Source organism: Colletotrichum spaethianum (genome assembly GCF_022836535.1).
Source record: "Colletotrichum spaethianum MAFF 239500 DNA, contig73, whole genome shotgun sequence".
Taxonomy (NCBI): Eukaryota; Fungi; Ascomycota; class Sordariomycetes; order Glomerellales; family Glomerellaceae; genus Colletotrichum; species Colletotrichum spaethianum.
Window position 1 is genome coordinate 47545 of NW_026054843.1, and position 21542 is coordinate 69086.

At 50.7% G+C, this 21542-nt stretch overlaps 7 protein-coding genes across 7 annotated transcripts; 3 read left to right on the forward strand and 4 right to left on the reverse strand.

Moving 5' to 3' along the window:
• Positions 1-663: 663 nt before the first annotated feature.
• On the reverse strand, positions 664-1146 carry ColSpa_12787 (putative AC transposase; the record flags this gene model as incomplete). Its single annotated transcript, XM_049278999.1, has 1 exon — positions 664-1146. One exon carries the CDS (start codon positions 1144-1146, stop codon positions 664-666), a length of 483 nt encoding a protein of 160 aa, XP_049134956.1.
• Positions 1147-4780: 3634 nt separating this feature from the next.
• ColSpa_12788 (uncharacterized protein) lies at positions 4781-5698 on the forward strand (the record flags this gene model as incomplete). Its single annotated transcript, XM_049279000.1, has 1 exon — positions 4781-5698. The coding sequence occupies one exon, from the start codon at positions 4781-4783 to the stop codon at positions 5696-5698; it is 918 nt and encodes a 305-aa protein (XP_049134957.1).
• A 2802-nt stretch (positions 5699-8500) lies between these two features.
• ColSpa_12789 (uncharacterized protein) lies at positions 8501-8950 on the forward strand (the record flags this gene model as incomplete). The annotated part of the gene is made up of 1 exon (XM_049279001.1): positions 8501-8950. One exon carries the CDS (start codon positions 8501-8503, stop codon positions 8948-8950), a length of 450 nt encoding a protein of 149 aa, XP_049134958.1.
• A 625-nt stretch (positions 8951-9575) lies between these two features.
• On the reverse strand, positions 9576-9892 carry ColSpa_12790 (uncharacterized protein; the record flags this gene model as incomplete). Its single annotated transcript, XM_049279002.1, has 2 exons — positions 9576-9673; positions 9745-9892. 2 exons carry the CDS (start codon positions 9890-9892, stop codon positions 9576-9578), a joined length of 246 nt encoding a protein of 81 aa, XP_049134959.1.
• Positions 9893-12176: 2284 nt separating this feature from the next.
• ColSpa_12791 (uncharacterized protein) lies at positions 12177-12647 on the forward strand (the record flags this gene model as incomplete). The annotated part of the gene is made up of 1 exon (XM_049279003.1): positions 12177-12647. One exon carries the CDS (start codon positions 12177-12179, stop codon positions 12645-12647), a length of 471 nt encoding a protein of 156 aa, XP_049134960.1.
• Positions 12648-17603: 4956 nt separating this feature from the next.
• ColSpa_12792 (uncharacterized protein) lies at positions 17604-18753 on the reverse strand (the record flags this gene model as incomplete). The annotated part of the gene is made up of 4 exons (XM_049279004.1): positions 17604-17863; positions 17917-18233; positions 18338-18660; positions 18709-18753. 4 exons carry the CDS (start codon positions 18751-18753, stop codon positions 17604-17606), a joined length of 945 nt encoding a protein of 314 aa, XP_049134961.1.
• A 243-nt stretch (positions 18754-18996) lies between these two features.
• Positions 18997-19344, reverse strand: ColSpa_12793 (uncharacterized protein; the record flags this gene model as incomplete). Its single annotated transcript, XM_049279005.1, has 1 exon — positions 18997-19344. One exon carries the CDS (start codon positions 19342-19344, stop codon positions 18997-18999), a length of 348 nt encoding a protein of 115 aa, XP_049134962.1.
• Between the last annotated feature and the right edge of the window lie 2198 nt (positions 19345-21542).

Sequence of the window (21542 nt, forward strand, 5' to 3'; positions counted from 1 at the left end):
GTCGATACGAGTGATCAAATGCGGTCCTATTACAACTTTAACAGGCCCGTGAGAAGGGGTAGTTGGCAGGCCTTGGCCTGGAACTTCCTCCTCGAAGTGATTATTATCAACACTTTCCTTCTCCAACAATGGGGTAATCCGGACTGGCCCCGGGTTAAGACCCAACTTGAATGGCGTAGACAGCTGTCTACCCACCTTATTCAGAGGTTTGGAACATTGGCTGCTGTTCGTCAGCGGGCACGGCCACGGAGGGCAACAGACCGTCGGAACGAGGCGGTCCCGTGGCAATTACATAAACGGGGGAGCAGAAAGGTCTCCTCGCCCTGCGTAGCTTGCAGTCAGATCTCGCAAATTAAGGATAGGACTGCCCTAGGGCCCATAAGTGGGAATAGCCATACGCAGCGTACAAAGCGGAAGTACTCGAGGAGGGGTTGTTTAGAATGTGATGTGGCCATATGTACCAGCGAAGATTGCTGGTACCGATTCCACACGCAAAATCTATAGGTGATGGAGGTACCAACTATCAATTACGGTCATTGGGTAGAAAAAGGGGCCCGACGTGATCCAATTGGCTACTACTGAGCATAGTAATGTACCGACGTCATGCCGCAGTCGATGGGATAACAATATGTACATAGCTTAAGGGCAACATTTCATTCGATTCTAATCTAGATCATCATCTGAATCAACCCGAACACTGCCGTTTATTTCGCCGTCCAAGACGAGCCCTCTACCGCCACGTGATGATGGTATAATGAGTCCTTCACGCAGCCAGTTGCCAATACATTCAACCTTCTCCAAATTAGCACATGACATCCTTTCGCGATCCCATGATAATGTACGTCTGCCTCCGCTAAACGCCGACTCGGGATCAGCAGAACCGGGGGGGACAGATAGTATATCGATGGCCATGCGACTGAGACGCGGATATGTCCGAATCTGATCCCTCAGACACCACCAGAGGAGAGGAGAGCCCTCAATCTTTATCGGCTGGGTGCGGATGAAGTTTTCGAAGTCATCTACGTCCCTGGTCACGTCCTCAGCCACCATCATCTCGTCCAGAAGGCGATCAAGCTCGTTTGGCTGTCCCTGCTGCGAGCTAGATGCTTCGCTGGGCGGCCTGGCAGGTCCAAGAGCGGGCGCCATCTTGTATTCTTCCTCCTACATTGTACGTGCGTGCCTAATAGCAGTCGCCGCCCACTCCTCCTTCCAGTGTATCCCAAGGTATCGCGCTCGCTTCGGCGGATCGAGGAGGAGGGCAGCTGCATAGATAGGCGACTCCTCAGACATAGTATAGTACTTATCAAGTACGAACCAGCCCACATCAATCGAGTGCAGCATGAGAGGATCATATGTTTCCTCGGCTTCATAGAGTTTCTAAAAAACGATTAGTGATTAGTTTGGTCAGATAAAAAGATGAGATAATGCCTTCTTCTGCTCGTAATGGCGAAGCAGTATATCCATGATCATAAGGTTTTGCGAGAGCGTCGTCGTCGCGCCCTGGGCCCACAAAGTCGTAGATGTGAAAGGTTGGAGAAATGCATGTGTTTTCTCTAGGTAATCCCAATCTGAAGAGGTGAGAATATTATCACCCAGAGTCTTGTCATAGTCAAGCAAGAAATGCTTTACCTGCTGCTTTTTTCTCATTAGATTATCGATCATCTTATACCATGAATTCCAGCGCGTATCATTATCAATACCGAGTCGTAGTTTGATGCGCTCATCCCATGCATCGCTGTGGATAGCCGAGTTACGCAGCCACAGCCCGATCCGGTGTAGTTTGCGCAAAGCAGGGATCATAAACCAGCCGTTCCTACTAGTGGTGTTGTCCAATCTATTATCTGATCTTGATGAAGGATTCCCCTGTGGAACGGAGGCCTTTTTCGATGCGACGCCGCCAGCACGTCTCGTCTGAGCTCCCGTCTGATCTGGCTGGTCTGTGGTATCACCACCAGACGAATCGTTCAGGACGACATAGAACCGCTCGTAGAGCTCATCACCCGTGGCGTCGCTAGCTGCACCAAGGGCGGCTTGTAGTGCTTCACGTGACGTGAAGACGCGAAGAGAAAGGCTTGAAGTGATAGGTTGATAATGTGAAGGATACAACGGATGCGGTGCCGTTTCGGATCCCAGTTGATCTACTATAAATCAGACGACTAGATACGAGAATAACGCAAGAGTATGACGTACCTGATGATCCCGCCTAAGCCTGGTTGACAAATGCTGCAAACATGTGTCGTTTGACGTCGCATTGTCACTGGTATGGCAGCCGAGTTGATTCGTGATGCCGTAAAGGACGAGTGTTGAGAAGATAAGTCGAGACTGATGTTCACCAGAATGGCTGTGTCGAATCTCTTGTAGACTCAGAAGTGCTCTCCTAGGCTCGTATTCCTTGTCAACCCATCGCGCACATACTGCAAGTACACCATGGCGATGTGGCGATGTCCAGAGATCAGATGAGATGTGGATCCTGGAAACGGCGCTTTGTAGCTTAGCCTTCAACTGCGACTGATATAGGCTAAAGTTTGCAGTAATATGACGCATTGCTTCATGTCGTGATGTCATGATAAGGTCCTCAATAGCGGGATTACAGGCTAGCATGATGTCCTGCATCTCATCCCACGTAACTGACGAAAAGGGTAGCCGACGACGTGTGAGAAGGGCTACCATGCACTCAGTATAGCGCTGGGGATTGAACACTCTGCGGAGGGCTGATTTTGATGGGCTTGTTGTATAATAATCGCCGAGCCTAGCTTGCTTTAATGGAGGACCGGTGTCTGATGACCGTACGAGTATCGTATTATCCGAAGAGTTAATGATGTCGCTGTGTTTGCGCTTCGCATGGTATATGGCGTTGTCTCGTTTCGGATTTGACCAGGTCTGATCAGAGGAACAGAGGAGACATTCATAGACTACTGCCCCCTTCGTTCTGCGCTTCCCTGATGGTCCTAACTGGCCCTTATGCGGATATGTTGCGCGGAATATGCAGTCGAAGTTCAAAACCTCGGATGGTGCTGATTCTGCATCAACAGCAGGGTCAATACTCAGCTGGGACTGTGAGGTGCGATCCGCAAGTTGCTGTGACGAAGAGGCCATCATTAAGGACAGTAGAGGCTGGAATAAGAGAACATTTACTTTCTACGCACTTGAAGCAGGCGGTAAAGTTTGAAAGATTGGAAGAGTGCAGACACGGAAAGATCGGATCTTATCAACAGGTAATATGGAATATGGCCAATCACAGCCGACAGTTTATCCTGATATCTATCCTGATATCAGGCTAAGTAAGACTAGCTTTATCCGATATCCGATATATATCATATCGGATATAGCAGGATAGCAGAGATGATATCAGGATAGCATATCAGGATAGGCAAGTCTGGCCGGACTGAACGATGTTTCTCCTCCTGAAGCTCTCTTTCCAAGGATTCGATCTTCTTCAAGCAGTTTTTTAGGAATTATTCCCTCTCGGCGTCCCGTCGTAGGAGGTCCTGGACGAGATTTGAGAGCTTGTTGATCTCATCTTTAAGCTCAGCATTGTCCTGACAGCTGACTTGCTCAACCACTCTGACCTTTGCGGTCGTTTCCGGACACGTCCAGACCGTCGAGATGTACTGGCGTCCCCGTGAACTGTGATCGATGGCCCTGCGTCTAGAGAGACGGCCATGATAGTGGGATTCAGCTCGCGTGGGTTGATGATAAGAAATAATAGTGCGATGGGCCGGAGCCCTCTATGGTCTTAACAGCTACTAACAGTGGATACCCTGTGAGGGGAAGTTCTTTTTGGACTATGTGCTACTGATGATGATGATGATGAATTTAACGTCCTGAGTAAAAAGGGACGTGCCGGGCGATGCCGACATGGTCTATCCTAATCTAAACTATTTTACAGGCTGCCGTCTTCACCTAACGTTCCTGTTCAATGATTCGGGCAGATTTCGGAAAAGAAATTGGTCGCCTCCATCCATTCGCACAGAAGAGAGGCTCCCTGCGTAGTACCTAGCAGAAAATCTATGCTTGCCTTCGCCATACGTCGGCGGAGATGCCGCGAGGTAGCTTTACGGCCGCGCTTGCAGAAGTAGAAGTGTACTGGGGTTTTGCGCCTTCCGCAACTGCAGTGAAGCAGTGCTTCTTGGTGGGCAAATCTCTCGTGGTACGCTGCAAAGTCTCCATGATGCGATCTTGCCGCATATAGCCTTCCTAGCAAATGCCGAGGAAGGCGAAGTTCGGGGGGCTTGGGATGAGGACTTATCCCAAGGTCGGCATACTGCCGAGGGCAGATTGACGGCCATCTCCTAGCGAAAGCCTGGAGGTCGGCTGCTCTGGACTCCCGCTTCAAGTGAGCCAATGTAGGCTGTGGCTGTGATTCTGGGATTTGTTTGCAGGCCTCCTTGGCAAGAGCGTCTGCTTCCTCGTTTCCTGCTATTCCCGTGTGTCCAGGGCACCACCAAATGTATACCCTGCCAGGCATCGTCCAGCTTGTCCGTCCTCTCTGTGCCCAAGAGGTGGAGAGCTCACTAAAAGCCCTAAACCTAGCCTGGCTGCTTCCTGGGCTCCGGGTGACGAGTCTGGCTGCGACTGCGAGGTTATCGAGGCAGATGTGAACGTTGTCTGCCATCCGCGCCGTGGGAGACAATATGTGCTACTGATAGGCAAGTATTACAAGGGAGTCTGGCAGTGAGCCTAACAAAGTCACGTGTTACTCGAACGGCATAGATAAGAAAGCTTTCCCCTCTGAACAGAAAATGTACGGTGTCTCTGATTTCAGTCACAAACTGCCACCATGTCATCCAGCGCCATCACAGATTCCATTCGGGAAGTCAACGAAAACACTTGGGTCATTGGCGATACTCTTCTACTGTCCCGCCAAGCCTCACCTTCGCCGGCCTCTTGGAGCGATAGCAATGGCCTCTTCTTCACCATTTCTCAAATGAGCTCCCCTCCGCCCCAGACTCGGCCAATTGACGACAAATTTGTCATTCAACTCATCCATAATGTCGGGGAAAAATCAGCAGTCTGGAGAATCGGCGAGGCGTACTGTAAGGTGAAGGCTGTGGAATACACCGGCTGCACACTAGAGCACACCACTTTACGCTTCGTTCAGGAAAAACGACCTACAGCATTCAAGGTGCCATCTGTGATTTATCACGAAGAGCATCATGGACGGTATTTCATCATCCAGAGCCGAATGGAAGGAGAAATCATGGCGGAAGCGTGGTGGTCAATGGATGAGGAAGCGAGAGACGTTTGCGTTAGTCAGATGGTCAGCGTTTGCAAAGAGTTGGCTTCATGGAAGGGTGATGCCATCTGCGGCGTTGATGGGCTTCATCTTTCAGAAGAACGCCTGGCATCTGGTAAAGAGCCGGACATGAGTCCTGAGGCTCTTCTGAAAAACTGCAAGGAACTGGGGATGGATTGCTCTTCATTCAGCTTCTTCCACTGTGATATGGGCCCGGGAAACGTCATTCGTGATCGCACAAACGGATCAATTGGGATCATTGATTGGGAAACGGCCGGCTATGTTCCTAAGGAGTGGATAAGGACTAAATTCCGCGTCTCCATGGGCCTGAACCTCCCTGGCCGAGACGATGACTCGAAGAATGATTGGAGACGAAGAATCCAGCAGCAGCTGGGAAAAGAAGGATTCAACGATGTCGCAGGTGCGTGGATGGTATGGTCAAGTGGTAAAAGACAGTTGTGATACATAGGAAACTGGCTGAGGCGGCCAAAAGGTGGAACTAAGAAGTAGTCAGAATCGCCGACCAGACAGACAATAGACAACAAGGTGACTGACCCGTATGGAGATCTTAAACAACTTGAGAAAGCGAGGTGCCGCACTTTTCACAAGTTTCCCTGCCGGAAATATTGTTAAATGCGCATCCTTGCTTCGGGCACTTAACCCCGTCGACTGGCTTCTTGGGGACAGTAGCTGCCATTTTGTTCGTGGTGATTTCAAAATCAAAGAAGGGATACTAGGTGCCAGGTAGATGAAAGGGATTAGGCTGACCGTGCAATCAGACGGGGCGGTGCCGGCTTTTGTACGTTGGGCAGCATAGACAAGAACAGAGACCGCGGGCGGCTACTAGCGGTATGTGTAAGCCCAGTGAGGTCTATGTTCCATTTGGAGCCTCGTCATCCAAAGAGATGGCTTGAGGTGCTGCTTGGTCACTGAAGAAGGGCTACATTTTGCTTGGTCTAGGCGCAGCCTGGTCAGAACTGCAGATGTATGCATGGCGGGCCTTGGGCAAGCGATTGGCACATTTGTCTAAACAGATGTGCAGCACACACCAACAGTGGTGAACAAAAAGACCGCCGGTCAGTGTACGCGTCCCCCCAAGATGCAGCGGTCACCTTTTCCCGCCCAAGCGAACAGCCAACATGGGTATGGCGTGAACGACAATTGTGTCAATCGTGTGAAATGCACGTCTAATTTGTGGATAAGACGAACAACGCGGGCGTGCGGAGATCGAATGGTGGAGAGACCACAAGACGATATTCCCGGTCCTAAGCAGGTTTGCGTTGGATGTGTTTGCCATTCCGGCGATGGCAACTGACTGCGAGAGACAGTTCAGCCTGGCCAAGCTGACGCTGACATCTCAAAGGCTCTCAATGGGCGCAGATACTCTGGAGCGAGTTCATTGCCTGAGGAACTGGGTCCGACACGGCGGGGTAAAGCTGGGGGGTTGGGTGGGTAATTGAGAGATGGAGGCGTGCGAAGTAGGTTCGAATAGTAGGTATGTACGCCGGCCATACAGTTGATTGAGAGGAAGCAATCAAATCAAGTTAATCAACTTTGTGTCCGAGGCTCATCAAACAAATCAATTTCAGCCTCAAATTTGATTTGATTGCTTTATGATGAGCCCTGACGGAGTCATCGTACCGCTCATCGGGGCTGCATAGCCACGCGTGCAGGTCTCGCCGCATTTGGCTAACCCTGGTCGCGAAGAGACGTTTCGGACCAAGTGGCAAAGGCTCCCCGTATCTTCAAGCTGAGAATGTAGTTGATACGATTCTGTCTGCTCAGTAATAATGATGGACGTGACATCCTCAAGATCCATCTCAATACCTGCCCCTGGTCCGAGCGTGTTGACTCACGTGACCATAGGGAGTAACACCCACGTAACCTGCGCAGGGTTTGACGGTACTAAGTCGTACAAGGCGATGTTCACTTGGTTTTTCAATACTGTAGTTATACCTACTTTGTGCGTTTGAATCTGACTTCCGTGGCCCAGACCACTTTTGCGCCCCTCAATTCGCCTAGCATTCCCAGAAGCTTGAGTAGATGCTCTGAGCCTGAGCCCGTGTCTCCCGGCGTGGAGCGGAGCGACCGTTACATGCGCGCGTCCGCGGTACTGAAGATGTCTTTAACAAGATGGAAGATATCGACGGTTGCCCTGCGAATCTCCTCTTTTTCAAGGGCCGGGTGATGTTGGTTGCATGGTTTCCATCGTTGAAGCCCACGGCAATACCCCAGTTCTCGAGGCGGACCAACTGCTTCGGACGGAGACCTGCCAACAAACCGCTCCTTTGACTTTGCTCCCCCGCACGTGTTCCGGCATGTACCCACTTTGGTGATGACCCCGCCCTAAAAAAGAATACAGCTTATCGCTGTGCTCCTCCGTGTCCCTATCCAAGGCAACTTGGATGATCAATTGTTTTGGACAGCGGCTATAAGGGTGACGTCGCAGGCCAAGCTGCACTGCGGGCTCGTCTCCTCGAGCCAGCTGATCTGCCACAGCTCATCTGGGCAGGACGCACTGGTTCCTCACCGCCTGGTTATTCTTGCGGCCTCGCATGTGGCCCCGCACAAGGCGCGGCCTTCGCCGCGGAACGTCACTGATTCACACCCACTAGGATACTACCCAAGTGTTTATAACTCGAATGTTTGCCAGCATACCATCCGCCCCGCCACGAAGCTAGAGTTACATTGCAGCAGCGACTATGCGCAACTGCATCAGGATCTAAGAAACCGCCGTAGTGCTCGACGATATTCAACCTGACAGTATATTTCAGGACCTGCCCTGTGATATTTCTACCAGCTGGCTCTTGTTCCTAGCTTTCTCTAGGCTGCCTACGAACTCTTCAGCCACAACAGCCAAATCCGCGTTCCTATACCGACCCCCGTCCCAGATCAACCCACCATGAAGTCTTTAAAACGGTCACAAAAAGCTCTCCTTGAATCTCTTAAGACGTGAGCCTCCCGTACTTTGACTCATTTACTCTCGCCTTAACGCTATGCTAGCCTATACTTCACTGGAATCTACTCAGATCTCATTATATCCTCTTCCGCCTAAAGATTTTCCGTCCATCGCGCTATCATCTGTCTCCGCTGCGGGTTCTTCGCTGCCGCATGCCGTAATGCTTTTGAGGTCCTCATCCCATCTCTAAACCCCGCTCTGTCGGTCAAATATATTGTATTACAGAAACTAAAGACAGAATTACCAAACAGGAGTCAACCGACGGCGTTATCTCTCTTCCTGACGATGATCCTCGTGCTGTCGACATGATGATCCAGTATTTTTACAATCTCAACTATTGCAAAGTGATGCCGGACTCAAACTCTGACCCTAGTCACGATGATCTTTGTCAAACAACCGAAGAGCACTCAAATGCGGGAGATATCTCTGACATTCTCCTTCACGCCAAAGCATATGCAATTGCCGAGAAGTATGCTATTGATGATCTCAAGAGTCTCGCTCGCACCAAGTTCGAGACGACTGCTCAACGATCCTGGGATACCGATGACTTCCTTGATGCTATTGACGAAGCATATACCTCCACACTAGACAGCGATAGGGGTTTGCGGGACATTGTCCTGAAGGTCTTTGCTGAACACAAAGAGCTGCTGGACCGGGAACAAGTTAAAGTACTGCTTAGAAAACTAGGCTCGCTTACTTATGATCTTGTTATGTACTACCACCAGAAAGGCAAGTCCGACGTTGGTTGGCAATAGTTAGGTTTCACCCCGTCCAAGTCTGCGCCAATGAACCGACGTATCAGATGAAAGAACACCTGTCGATGAGGATGTCGAGTTCGGCGACTCAACTGATTGTATCTGCTTCCTATGCTATCACAATAGCTTTATATGTGTTATAAGCCACGCGGTATTATTACCGAAACTTTGCTTTGAGGCCCACAGGTGACGTAAGCATATTCTGATTTAGTTCCGAAGCCCACAACAACAGCGTACGTCTTTGTGTTTACTGCACTACAGCTTGTCTAACTACTGATCCGAAGCATTGCGTTGCGTGTCATGTACATCTTCTTGGAATATGCGCATCCGACTGGCCTTTCGTCGATATGACTATCAAATGTTCAAAGCACAGATACACCAAAAACCACCGGAGTAGCTCAAAGTTGATTGAACTGACGACGCTGACAAGACCGAATATGGCATCTAGGGCATTCGTTAATGTATAGAGGCATCGTGTCGTGGCACTCTCTACAGTGCGAGGGGCCACCGTGGCTTCTCGGTATATCGTGCGTGTTCTGGCTGTCGATGATCAGCCTGTGCGCCTCTCTTCCTGCCCTTCGAACCCTCCCCTCGTGATTCATAACAGGAGTGTTGGCATCTCGATTCATAGTGGAATTAGCGCAAGCGTAGAGTCGCTTCTCGTTCCACGGCGGGCAGGCGCAAGTCTTCCATCGGTCGCCACATAAGTAGCAGAACTGCGCTCTGCACCGGCAGGCTATGTAGTAATGTAAGCTTACCTTGTGTACCAAGAGATGCTGGGTGATGTGACTTACTTATGTGATTGCATCCGTGCTCTAGCTCTACGATTCTTCGGCAAGAGAAGCATCGCTGCCAGCCGTTTGCCGCGGCAATCTGGAGTAGGTCCTGAGTCAAGATGTCCTGGGCACAGTCTTGGTCCTTATGCTCGGCGCCCTTGCACATGACACAGGTACTGTTCATACATCGTTGACAAAACGCGATATCGGCTTTAAACAACTTTTGACGCCACTGTCGGAATAGGATATCGCTGGATATCAGTTATCCAGCGCGGTTCGGCCGGTCGGGCCGATTCGGGCCCGGGATAGCTACGGCCGAAAGGGAGGACCTCAACCCATCAACCTCACCTCGGCCACCAGTCCCTAGATAGCGTCCTCCCCTCTTCACGCAGAATAAGGATAATGACAACAACAGTGTTATCCCCTTCGTCACCCACGTTACCGTATACGGTATATTCAATCCCCTGTGATTCCAACAGCCACAGCAGTTACATGCTACTACAAGCCTCTTCTGGCTTTTGGGACTAGGCACCCCAAACCAGCAACAGGAATCTTGCGTGCACCAGCACATCGCCCGTCCACAAAACCTATACCAGGCTCCCTCTAGGAGCCGGTTTCGACTCTCGGGGGTAGGAATTCTCAACCCTGTAAGAAGGATGCTGCTCGTCCCGATATGGTGCCCTATTCTTACGATCCGTTTCTGGCTCCATCCACTGTACTGGAGAGTCGAGATCCAGAAGTTGGCATTGATTGCCGCTGTAACAACGTTGTTGGTGGTCGCTTCTGGCGACTGGGGCAAGGCCCTCCCAGCCAGCATCTCGCTTGATTACCTAGATCCCCTGTCTTCAGCATCCGTATCTGGCTCTTACCGGAAGCCGGTTTTGGCCCGTCCTCCTAGCCACACACAAAGGACCTTACCAACCACCCCATTTCCAATATCGGAAAAGTTGGATTTGGCTCTTGTTGGGCGCTATTCAGGATGTCCGCAAAATCCATTTCCAGCTCCCTTCAACCGGCCGAGTTTGGAGCGAGATTATCCCCAACCACCGGACAAGGGTCTTGATTGCTGAGTCCTGTCCCCTGTCCGCAAGATCCAAATCTGGTTCTTTTGGAAGGCCATTTGTCACTTTTTTATTCCTGCTTTGGGAGCTTTGGGAGACAATCTGCCCAGCCACGCGACCAGACTCTTGCCCAGTTGTGTAGAAATGGATGTAGAGACCTAGAGATCCAGTTCCGATGTCGCCGCAACGATGAAGCAGGTGCCGGTTCTGGCCTTTGGGGAAGGATGTCCCAGCCATGTCCCCAGCCATGCGACAAAGGTCGTCCTCCTACTACCTCCCCTGTCTACACGCTCCATATCTGACTCTTGCCAGGAGCTGGTTCCGGCTGGTCTTTCCAGCCACGCATCAAGGAGCTTTCTTCCTCTACTACTTACGGTGACTGCAAGATCCATATCTGGCTTTCAATTGCTGTAGTGGAAAGTCCGGAACATGCTGGGAGCCTGTTTGGGCTCCCAAGATCCTAAGATGAGTCATCCAAGCTACACAGTGAGCACCTTGCTGTGCCGTGTATGGTCCCCGCAAAGACCCATTTCCGGCTCCTATTAACATAATGGAAAGCCATGACCTGGAAAGCCAGTTTAGTGCCCCTGCGACTATGACGCGGAAGTCATTTCTGGCTTTTGGTCGGGAGTCTTCCCAACCATGTAACAACCAGCTTTCTTGCTCTACCACTTGTTCTATCTGCACAATCCATATGCAGCCCCTGCAAAAGCAGGTTCTAGCCTTTCATGGAAGGCGTTCTCCACCAGCCGACAACGACTCTAACTGCTCTGCTACGTCCCCGCCTGCAGAATCCATCTCCAGATCCCAGTTGTCACCTTGGAAATCCGTGACCCACAAATCGACTTTCGACGCTGCTGCAATTCCATCTCGAGAGCCGGTTTTTTTTTTTAGGAGTCACTATCCCCAGCCATACAGCAAGCACCTTACGTCGCCGTGTATTCTGTCCGCTGGAACCTATTCCGACTCCTAGCCTTCGTTACTCTAGTTCAGGCCCTGAAAATCCATTTTGACAGCGATTGTGCACATGGCGAGCAGCAATGAAGCGAGAGAGTCGCCTTTTTCGCTCCCCATTCCTCCAGTTGTGGCAGTGCCCGCTGGCTTCCACCATGGGCTGAGTCATAGCGCTTGACGACAGCACTAGCGAGCAGACAAACTGTATGGCTGCACGTCAAATCTCCATTTCCGGCTCTACTCGCCAGCTGGAGCTTCATCAAGCTCCACAAGCAGAGGTTACGGAGTAGCTTCTTTCGGCGGTAACACCATGTGAAGCAGGTCCACACACTTGGCGCGTCTGTTTGTAGGGGAAGCGATGCGTACTCAGGACTGAATGGCCCTCAAACATGGCGCAATGATCATGGGGTCACGTTCAAACTGCCCAGAAGCATCATGAGCTCAAAGCTTCACTCAGTATTCTCCCCTTCGCGGCTCGTCCCAGCGAACGAGAATTCACCTCAGCTGAGGCTTCCACAGAACCTTGTAGCTACCTTCCTCCTCTCTGACTCTGACGAAGAAAGCGGTAGCGTCAAGCAGGAGAAGTCGTCAGCACGAGGGCCTCGCCTGCAGGAAACGAGCTCCACGAACAGCCTAGCGCCTCAACATTTGACGACTGAAATCAAGGCCGCCTGCTCGGCGGCCGCAGCGGTTAGACCCGATGTCACAGCCAAGAAGAGTGGCGCAAAGCCGTCATCCAGAGTGGCCCACGTTTATGGGAAAGCCTCCACAACGCGGACGCTACACCTGAGGACAACCAGCAGCGACGGCGACATAATCACACATTGTTTTAATTGGAATACGAGTGACCCCATCACGTCGTCTGCCGAGGACGGTATCCCGAGACCAGACTCCCCTACCATATGAGAGCGTTCTTGGTTTCTATCACGATGCCTTCCTATTATCAAATTCACGTGATTATATACTCTAGTAACAAGTGATGCAAAAGTGAGCACTTGGCCGACAGTTTGTGCGGCGAATCTGTAAAAGAAGACGTAGACGTTTTCGCAAGAAACCTATGTTCGCCGACAGGTGGACTTTGACAGTATTAGACAATGAAAATGCCGGGGATGACTGTGTTGAAAAGAAAAATGCCTGCTTTGGGCAACCTCGCATCCATGAGACGGCTTTCTTTCTGGCTCCTCAAATGCACATCGTCTCATTCAGCAGGCTCGTGATGTACATAGTACACATACATCTAGAGTACCTTTCCCCTGACCGTAGGTTATTGACACATCCCTACCCCTTCTTGCCAGAAATTGTAAAGCAAGCCGATTGCTGCTTTCAAAAACACAAAGGTATCGTGAATCACGCAACAAGCAGCAGTTTGCATGTCCCATGTGACTTCCAACACCAGAATTGTCCACAAACAGCTGCAAGAACAACCTCTCGAAGTAGACAATCAGAAACCAGATCCGGATGCGGCTCTACTTCCATCTTATGCGTCATACATATGTACGGCATGCCTACTTTAAAACGAATGTAGGGGAAAGAGAACGGCAAAAAGCTTAAAATCAAATTCGGTTGTCAAACGCCAACCCTCATACATAACACAGCATACTATGTACCTAGTCTACTTTTGTTCACAAAACTCGACACAACGCTTTATCAAGTCAACAAGTAACAAGTCAACATGACTCTTCAACAGCATCCACCGAACAGAAGAGATAGAACCAACGAAAATTGCGACAAAGCGATCAAAAACATCATGTGGCGTTGTGAGCAGATAAGACGGCGGTACGGGGCCGACCTGTACATCCAAGTCCGCTACAAGCACAGGCACTATGAGTACACGTCTTCAAATGAGCGCCATTTCCCCAAATCTAGGGCTGATCTGGTAAGTCGAATCACACAGTACCACCTCAGAGCTAAATTACCGAAGGAGGCCACATACCCGCTTCCGGTGAGGAGATCGCCGCTGGATTATGGGGAAAGAAGAACTGGCGGTGAAGTTGGAGGTCAATGTTGCGTAGTGAAGGTTTGAGTGCAACGGTGCAACCTACCGGCAGACGAATCGTGTTTGCAATTGATGTTGATCCCGCTTGTGGAGTTTCTCTGAAGCAGTACAAAACTCCCAACACCATGATGACTTTCTTCACATGGCAAATCCTTTTCAACAGTCGTTCCTCCCTAGATATCGACCAGTCTCATCTACGCGCCATGCTAGTTGCTTCTCTTGTTTGGTGATGTCAGGAATAGATTGGTCTACGGGAAGAGGCCCATTGAGTTCACTGGTGAGAAACTGAACTTCGTGACACATAAATTGGGCTAGTGTATAGGAGGGAGACTATTACTACCAATTTGATTGATGCTGTAATGTCTTCTAGAATTTTGGTTTCTACTGTACTGCACTCGGCAACAATCCATACTCTCTCTAGACCCATCGGTCTCCTGTTCGATAGAGAAGAGACGTTGAAGGTCGGCAATCTACGAAAGTTGGTGTCTTAGACTCCCATCATGGCGGATCCAACGGAGGCGGATATTGTAGCGGAGCCGGACCCCCCTTTTTCGACGCCAAAACACCCGATTCGAGCAACGAAGGCGACCGTCAAAACCCGTGTCACGACTCGACAAACGGAAGACACTACGCAGGAGCTGAAGAGAATTACCCGAGCTGTGACGCGAGCAGCACCAAGCGAAACAACGAACGAAAAGGCAGGCGTTACAACACGCAATGGAAAGGGAGTGGCGTTGCCGGCGGCGGACTGGCGGTGCTTTGGGTCCTTCGTACAACCTCTGTAAATTATTTTGGTCTCGAAGTAGTAGCACATTATTTCAAAAGGGATGATTACAGTATGACGGTTCAGCTGAGAGGTCCAAACTTACTAGAAAGTGTGGTGGGAGGTAAATAATATCAGCAACCTTCCAATGTACAGTAGTGCATCTAATCGTCAGGCGGGTTTCTCATCCGGTTCCCCGCTTCTTATCAGTCAGAGAGCAGAACCTATCCAATAGATGCGAGAAGCGTTTGCCCATCAGTTCGCGGTCGAATGCGGCGATGATATGCACTGCGCATTGTCACCAGCGCTTGCAAGAAAGAGGGTCTCTAGAGACGGCTTGGTTGGCTTATTGATTCTCGACAGGCGGTGCAACTTGACGTACAGGGTACCTGCCCCTCCGGGAAATGCGCGTAGAGTGTACTTAACCTGTGATACAGGCAGCAACATCGCAAAAGCTCACGCCATCACTGCATATGACGAGGCCCTCGACCCACTCCTAACGATGCAGTCGGCTGGTTGTACCTCTACTGGTATCATCTTCATTCGCCCGTTGGGACGTGGCTTGATGGCGAGGTTCATAGCGCCACATTGGCACAGAGGCACATCCAGGCTACAAATAGTACTTCGCCTCTCAAGTGAGCCAATCACCATACTGCACGCACGTATACCATCGCAGTGTCAGATCACACACTCGCTATGTGCAGCGAACAGGCTGCGTGAGATGCCAGCGGCAAAACAACGACCTGTTCGCATTGAATTGAAAAGGCTTCATTAGGATTCCAGGCTGCTCGTTCCCGTGGCTTTATTCCTGTGTCTGACGGTGAATTTTCAAGCTTCCATCTTCTCCCTCTCAACCTCATAATCTGGCTGAACCTCGTTCATCTGAAGGCTTGATATCTTTGCCCGTAGGTACGCAGAAAAATCTATGAGAGATAGTGGATTCTTCCGGACGTCGGTGCTGAAGACTTTCCTGGCAGCCGTTTTGCAGCAGTATCTCCGGCTGGCCGGCGCCGGCTCCGGATAACATCCTGGCCTTCTCCGAAGGCCCTTGTCAAGAATCTTCAAGAAGAGTACAACAGCATTGTCTTTTCAGGTGAACTGGTTGACCTACGTAGAAAGAACTAATCGTTATTAGCGAAAGATCGAGCCCAATTGTCACGAGCAGGTCAGGGCAACCGACTGCACCACAAAGCCAAAGCTTCGGTAAGAATGCAGGTGAATCATTCATCTCCTGTTCTGCATTGTATAGCTACACCGACCAATACCCTACTGGTTGGGTCGTATCATAATACCGCCGCCCTTCCCACACTGCAAGCATCGAAGTTGCAAACACTCCATTTCCTTGCAATTTCCGCAATGACCACAGTTGCCCAGGACGGGAGCTTCCAAGTAGGAACTTAACAAATCCTTCGCAAAGTCCGCCAAACTCAAGGTCATGACGTCAAATTCTTCTTTCCTTGTCTTGATTATCATTTCCATATGCTTTCTGGCGAATCTAATCGCAGTGTCACGAAGTCGTCTGACGGAGGGTGGTGTAAGTGAATAGATATCATGAAGCGACGCCAGAAATTTATCAACGAGAAATCTATTCTCCAGTATTTTTTCATATCTGTCGGCCGACAAATTCCGTAGGTCGTCAACCTGATACCACACCTTACCCATGCAGTCGGGCAGACATGCGAAGATGCTTTGAGTTCATGTGAGTGAATGTATTAAGTATTCGCCAGTGCCAGAGAGAATGCGGTTTTGCCGTGAGTGGCGTGGAAAAGAGAATATCCTTGTGAGAGGGATTATGAGCGATGAGTGCTCTATCCAGAGCTCTCCTAACGGACCTGTCTGGATATGGCAATATAGCCATTTGAAGTTTCGCAAAGAGAACGTCAACCCTATAGGTCATGGCAAGGACCTTAGCGTTATGGTCTGGGCAGGGATGACCCGACTGAGCCCTCAAGTGTTTCTAGAGGGAGACAGTGACGCCAAGAGGAACGGGTACTCTTCAAAGAGCTATTGCGCTGCTCTAGAGGAGGGACTCCTAGGCTTTTGTGAAGCCGGGCAAGTCTTTCAATAAGATAACGCCCCTATTCACACGTCAAGATACACACAAGAGTGAATTGAGACAAGGAGTATCTGGGTTGTTACGGCCCAACCAGTTGGGGTGCTGGCCGGCGTAACTATATAGTGCAGAACAGGGGATAATGATGCAGGCGCATCATTACCGAAGCTTTTGCTTTGTGGTGCAGTTGGTTGCCCTGACCTGCTCGTAACAGATATGACCTTCCGGCTTGGCTTCGAGTTGACTTCAGGGCGGCGGTTTTGGATTTCACCTTGGCTTATGCTCGTGGCTGCGGGTCACGGAGTCGTCTTGAGTTTTCCTTACCAAAATGGGCTTGCTATATTTATAACGAGATACGAATGCTCAGGAAACAGTGCCGTGGATCCTAAAGGCGTGGTTTTGAAAATGCATCTTGTGGTCAAGCGGCATCTCACAAACCTTACACTCTATCTTGTCGTCGTCCTTTATCTTAGACAAGTGCTTACGTCTAAAGTGCTTGGTCAGGTCGTTGGAAGAGTAGAACTCTTGGATGAGATCATCCACTCGGGTATCATCCGGAGGGAGGCTGCGGGCTTGTCCAATGCATACAAAGCATCTTGTTGGCCTCTCTGTCTTATTTCTGGCATAAATAGATAGCGTGGCAAGAGAAAGGGGGCTTTCTTCCGAGCCACTGAAAGGCGTCGTAGAGAGCGAGTCCTTCGACAGAGGCCGAGGCCGGCGCATGGTACATGCTTCCTGGACAAGACAGTATGCGGATACTGCGTCGATGGCGTTGTCTTTCCGTCGGTATTGGTCTTCGAGTGTGGCGATGAGCGGAGCAGTGAGCGCTGCGAGTAAGCGCTTTTGTGCCGGTCGCTGTGGACGGCAGATGTCCGCCGCCGCAGGCTGGGTGAAACCATCGCCTCGTAACTGGCGGTCAATGTCGTCAACGGCCTGGTTGTCAGTCCATTCGTGTATAATACTCTGCTTGAGCTCTCTTATAAGTCTCTGCTTTTCGTTGTTTATCTCCTTCCTAGCATCCTTATACGCTTTAGAGCCTGGAGGTAGTCGTCAAAGGGCCATCGTCAATCTTCGGATTGTAGGATGAGTGGCGATGGAGGCAGACTGTTCCTGCGTGAGATCAGTCAGCCGACGCTTGCTGATGGAGTGGCCAACACTGTCAGACTGCTTGATCAGCGCCTGTTGCGGCTTTTGGCCACGGCGGATGCCCCAAAGGTCGGCGCCAATTTCACGTCCGAGATAGTGATGTCGAAACGGTTCGGAGCTGGCGTGACCCAAGACAAGGTTTCGGAGTGCCTCGCTGACATCGGCTATGGCCAGGGGTCAGCATTATTCACTGAAGGGAGGGTGGTAGAACGCAAACCGCTTTGATCAAATCCGTTCGCTGCGTTGTAGCGCAAGCTGTAAAGTATGGTAGAGTATTCCAACCCAAGAAGCTCTCCGATTCTCTTGAACCAGGCCCCCATCATGGCCTCGGAAATGGGGTCGTTGGATAGGACATAGCCTGTAGTTGTCAGGACAGCCCGACGGAGAATGTACGTGTCGTCTAGATCCTCCCGTAACGGTAAAGGCAACTCGAGCTCACCAGGGCAAATATCAAGCTTTTTCAGCTGATCCGGTGTGGTGAGGCTGGTTGCACGGAATGTCTGGTGACGGATACCCAGAAGAAACACGTGTGGGCTGAGAAGTAAGGAAGGATCAAACATAGTTTCGGGGATTGGATAGGTGTTCCTGGAGACGTGTGAGCTCTTGACACTTCCATAGCACTAGCACTAGGTCCATACTGAGCTTTAGCACCAAGGTACTCCTTCGTGAACTTCGGAGTGAACCGAATGAGAAGCTTATGCGGTCCGCCTTCTGGATCCCTCGCTAGAACGACGCGTATATCCCTGAAACGAAGCCTCGTGATAGCTCTGCGGCGAGCGCCGGCCGGAGCAACCAACAGGACAAAGAGTACAGCAAGAATGCGTACTTCTCCCAGCCCGAACATCTTTCGTGTTGTGCTTAGCGTTTCTTCAATGTGCTGCTTCAGCTGGTCGATTGTCATAATACGGTTGGCCCGCGCCTGGTCGGTCAGGCCGTGCTTCTTGGCCAGCCTTCCAACAGCCTGATCCCGTCAGCAAAAGGATTGTGTCGACTCAAAACGCATACATACCTTGCGCATGCTGCGACCCAGTTTAGAGGCTATCCTCTCGCCCATAGCCCTCTCAAACACAAGCCTAAAAATCTTTCAGTATGTCTCCAAAGAGCTTTTCTTCTTGATACCGCTCCTCTTCCTCCCGTCTTTGCCAACTTTCTGACTGAGGTACCAATCAAAAAGGTTATAGAGGAGTTTTATCGACAGCGTCTCGTAGCAATGTCGGGGGTCAGGGCCGAGGACTTCGCAATATCTAAGGTTCAGAGCGTTAGCCAGAGCAATGTCAAGGGCAAACCCAAGTCATCCTTACAAGAGCCACTGTTCCTCAACGTTATCTAGTAGTGCCGTTGTCGAAGGACTGTAATCTTGACATTCGAAATCGCTTTCGTTCATTTCCTCCACCGCCTTCCGCCAGTACTCAGGCGGGTGGAGATTCCCGCCAAACAGCTTGATCTGGTCGTCGACGTCAGGTTGGGCATTCTCCTCGAGGTCTTCAAGGTCCGTAACGTCGGTGTCCGAGCCGTCTTCATCTTCGTCCACATCAAAGACATTGTCGTTGGATTTGAAGGTACCCTTGCTGCTATCGTCATCGCTAGGCGAGAAGGAATCGTCGGGGTCGTAGGCGTTCGTATGACGACGCTGGCGAGTTAGCATATTGATGGAGGTACAAGATGTGTTGGGTAGGGAAATTCGCCGGCACAAAAAGTTGAGTGTTCCGCCGCGGATGTTCGTCGGAAAGCGGATGAAAAAGGATGCAAATAAGATGGATCGCTAGAGAGCAGCAGAGGTGGCTTATGTACTCCCAGCGCGTAACCCATATTGAGAGCTGTAGCGGGAGCCATTGTTGGATGTTTTGTGAATAGCGCATAACAAAAGCCAAATCCAACTTTGTCGACATGGGAAATGGGGTGGTCGGTAAGATCCTTGGTGTGTGGCTAGGACCACGGGCCAAAACTGGCTTCTGGTAAGAGCCAGATACGGATGCTCAAGACAGGGGATCTAGGTAAGCAAGCGAGATGCTGGCCGGGATGGCCTTGCCCCCGAGAGTCGGAGCCGGCTCCTAGAAGTAGTCTGGTATCGTTTTTGCGGACGGGCGATGTGCTGGTGCAAGCAAGCTTGCTGTTGCTGGTTGAGGGTGCCTACTCCGAAAAGCCAGAAGAGGCTCTTAGTAGCATGTAGTTGCCCCCGCGTCGAAGTTGATTTCAGGGCTTCCAGCCTTGGAAACCGCAGAATGAATCAGTAATGGATCCTGCAGACGAGGACGTAGTAGAGCAGTTGGAGTCGTTATTAGATGGTCTAAAACGCCTTCCATGAAAGGTCAGAACCTGCTCCTGCAGAAGCTGGACATGTATTGTGTAGATAGAACACGTGGTAGAGCAAGAAAGCTCCTTGTTACATGGCTGGGAAGACTCTCAACCAAAGGACAGAACCGGCTTCCGCGTCACAGCCGCAGGAGCACTAAGCTGGCTTTCCAGGCCATGGCTTTCCAATACATCAACAGGAGCCGGAAACGGTTTTTGCGGGAGCCATTCATACACGGCACAGCAAGGTGCTTGCTGTATGGCTTGGATGACCCATCTTGGGATCTTGGGAGCCCAAACAGGCTTCTAGCATGTTCAGGACTTTCCAATACAGCAATAGAAAGCCAGATACGGATCTTGCAGTCACCGTAAGCAGTAGAGGAAGAAAGCTCCTTCTTGCGTGGCTGGGAAGACCAGCCGGAACCAGCTCCTGGCAAGAGTCAGATATGGAGCGTGTGGACAGGGGAGGTAGTGGGACAAGGAGGACCCTGGTTGCCTGGCTGTGGACAACCTCCAACCAAATCCAGAACCGGCACCTGTCTCAACGTTGCGGCGACGGTGGAATTGGATCTCTGGGTCTCGGCATCCATTTCCACAAAACAGAGCAAGATCCTAGTCGCGTGGCTGGGGAGATCGACTCCCAAAGCAGGAATCCAAAAGTAAGAAATAGCTTTCCAAAAGGGCCAGATTTGGATCTTGCAAACAGAGGACATGACTCAGCAAGCAAGATCTTTGTCCGGTGGTTGGGGATAATCTCGCTCCAAACTCAGCCGGTTGAAGGGAGCTGGAAATGGATTTTGCGGCATTCTAAGTAGCGCCTAATATAAGCCGAATCCATCTCTTTTCGACATAGGAGATAGAGTGATCGGTAATGTCCTTGGTGTGTACTGTACAGTAGCTTACATTATATACAATTAGTGCGCAGGCTGTGACATAGTTCTCCGAATACTATGTTCATCATCCCAATGTCCTCGGAGTATGCCTTGCTGACTCGACCTCGATCGCTTGATTTCTGTGCCGACTTGCTGGAATCTTTCGCCTCTGGCTTCCATCTTCGCTTGTTCGGCACCAGCTGAGCCAACGGACCTCGGGGTGGCTCCAGCAGCAGCGCTCTTTCAAAGTCGATCATCATAACCCCGTTGATCTCCGCATTGAACAGCATGTTTGCCGTCCGTACATCCTTGTGGACTACGCCCTGTTGATGTATTGCGCGCAACGACCGCATCGCCTTCCCTTCGAGCTGTTTACCCCCGCCACCCACAATCCCTGTTGATTCAAGGTCATATCCTCCCCACGACAGAAATTTCATGTGAACCACATACACTCGGTGGTCATAGTAATAAGTCCTGTCCATCAATCGGAGGTCGATGGCCACGAGGAACACGGGCACATGAGTACCTTGGACCGCCTGCAGACGTTTGTAAACCGCCGCCTCGTGCTCAAGGTCTTTGGCAAATATCACACCGCCTTTGCTTCGCCTCAGTCCTCGTTGTACGATCAGCCTGTGATCTCCTCAAACCTCTGGAAGACAAAATGGCCTTGAATTAAAGC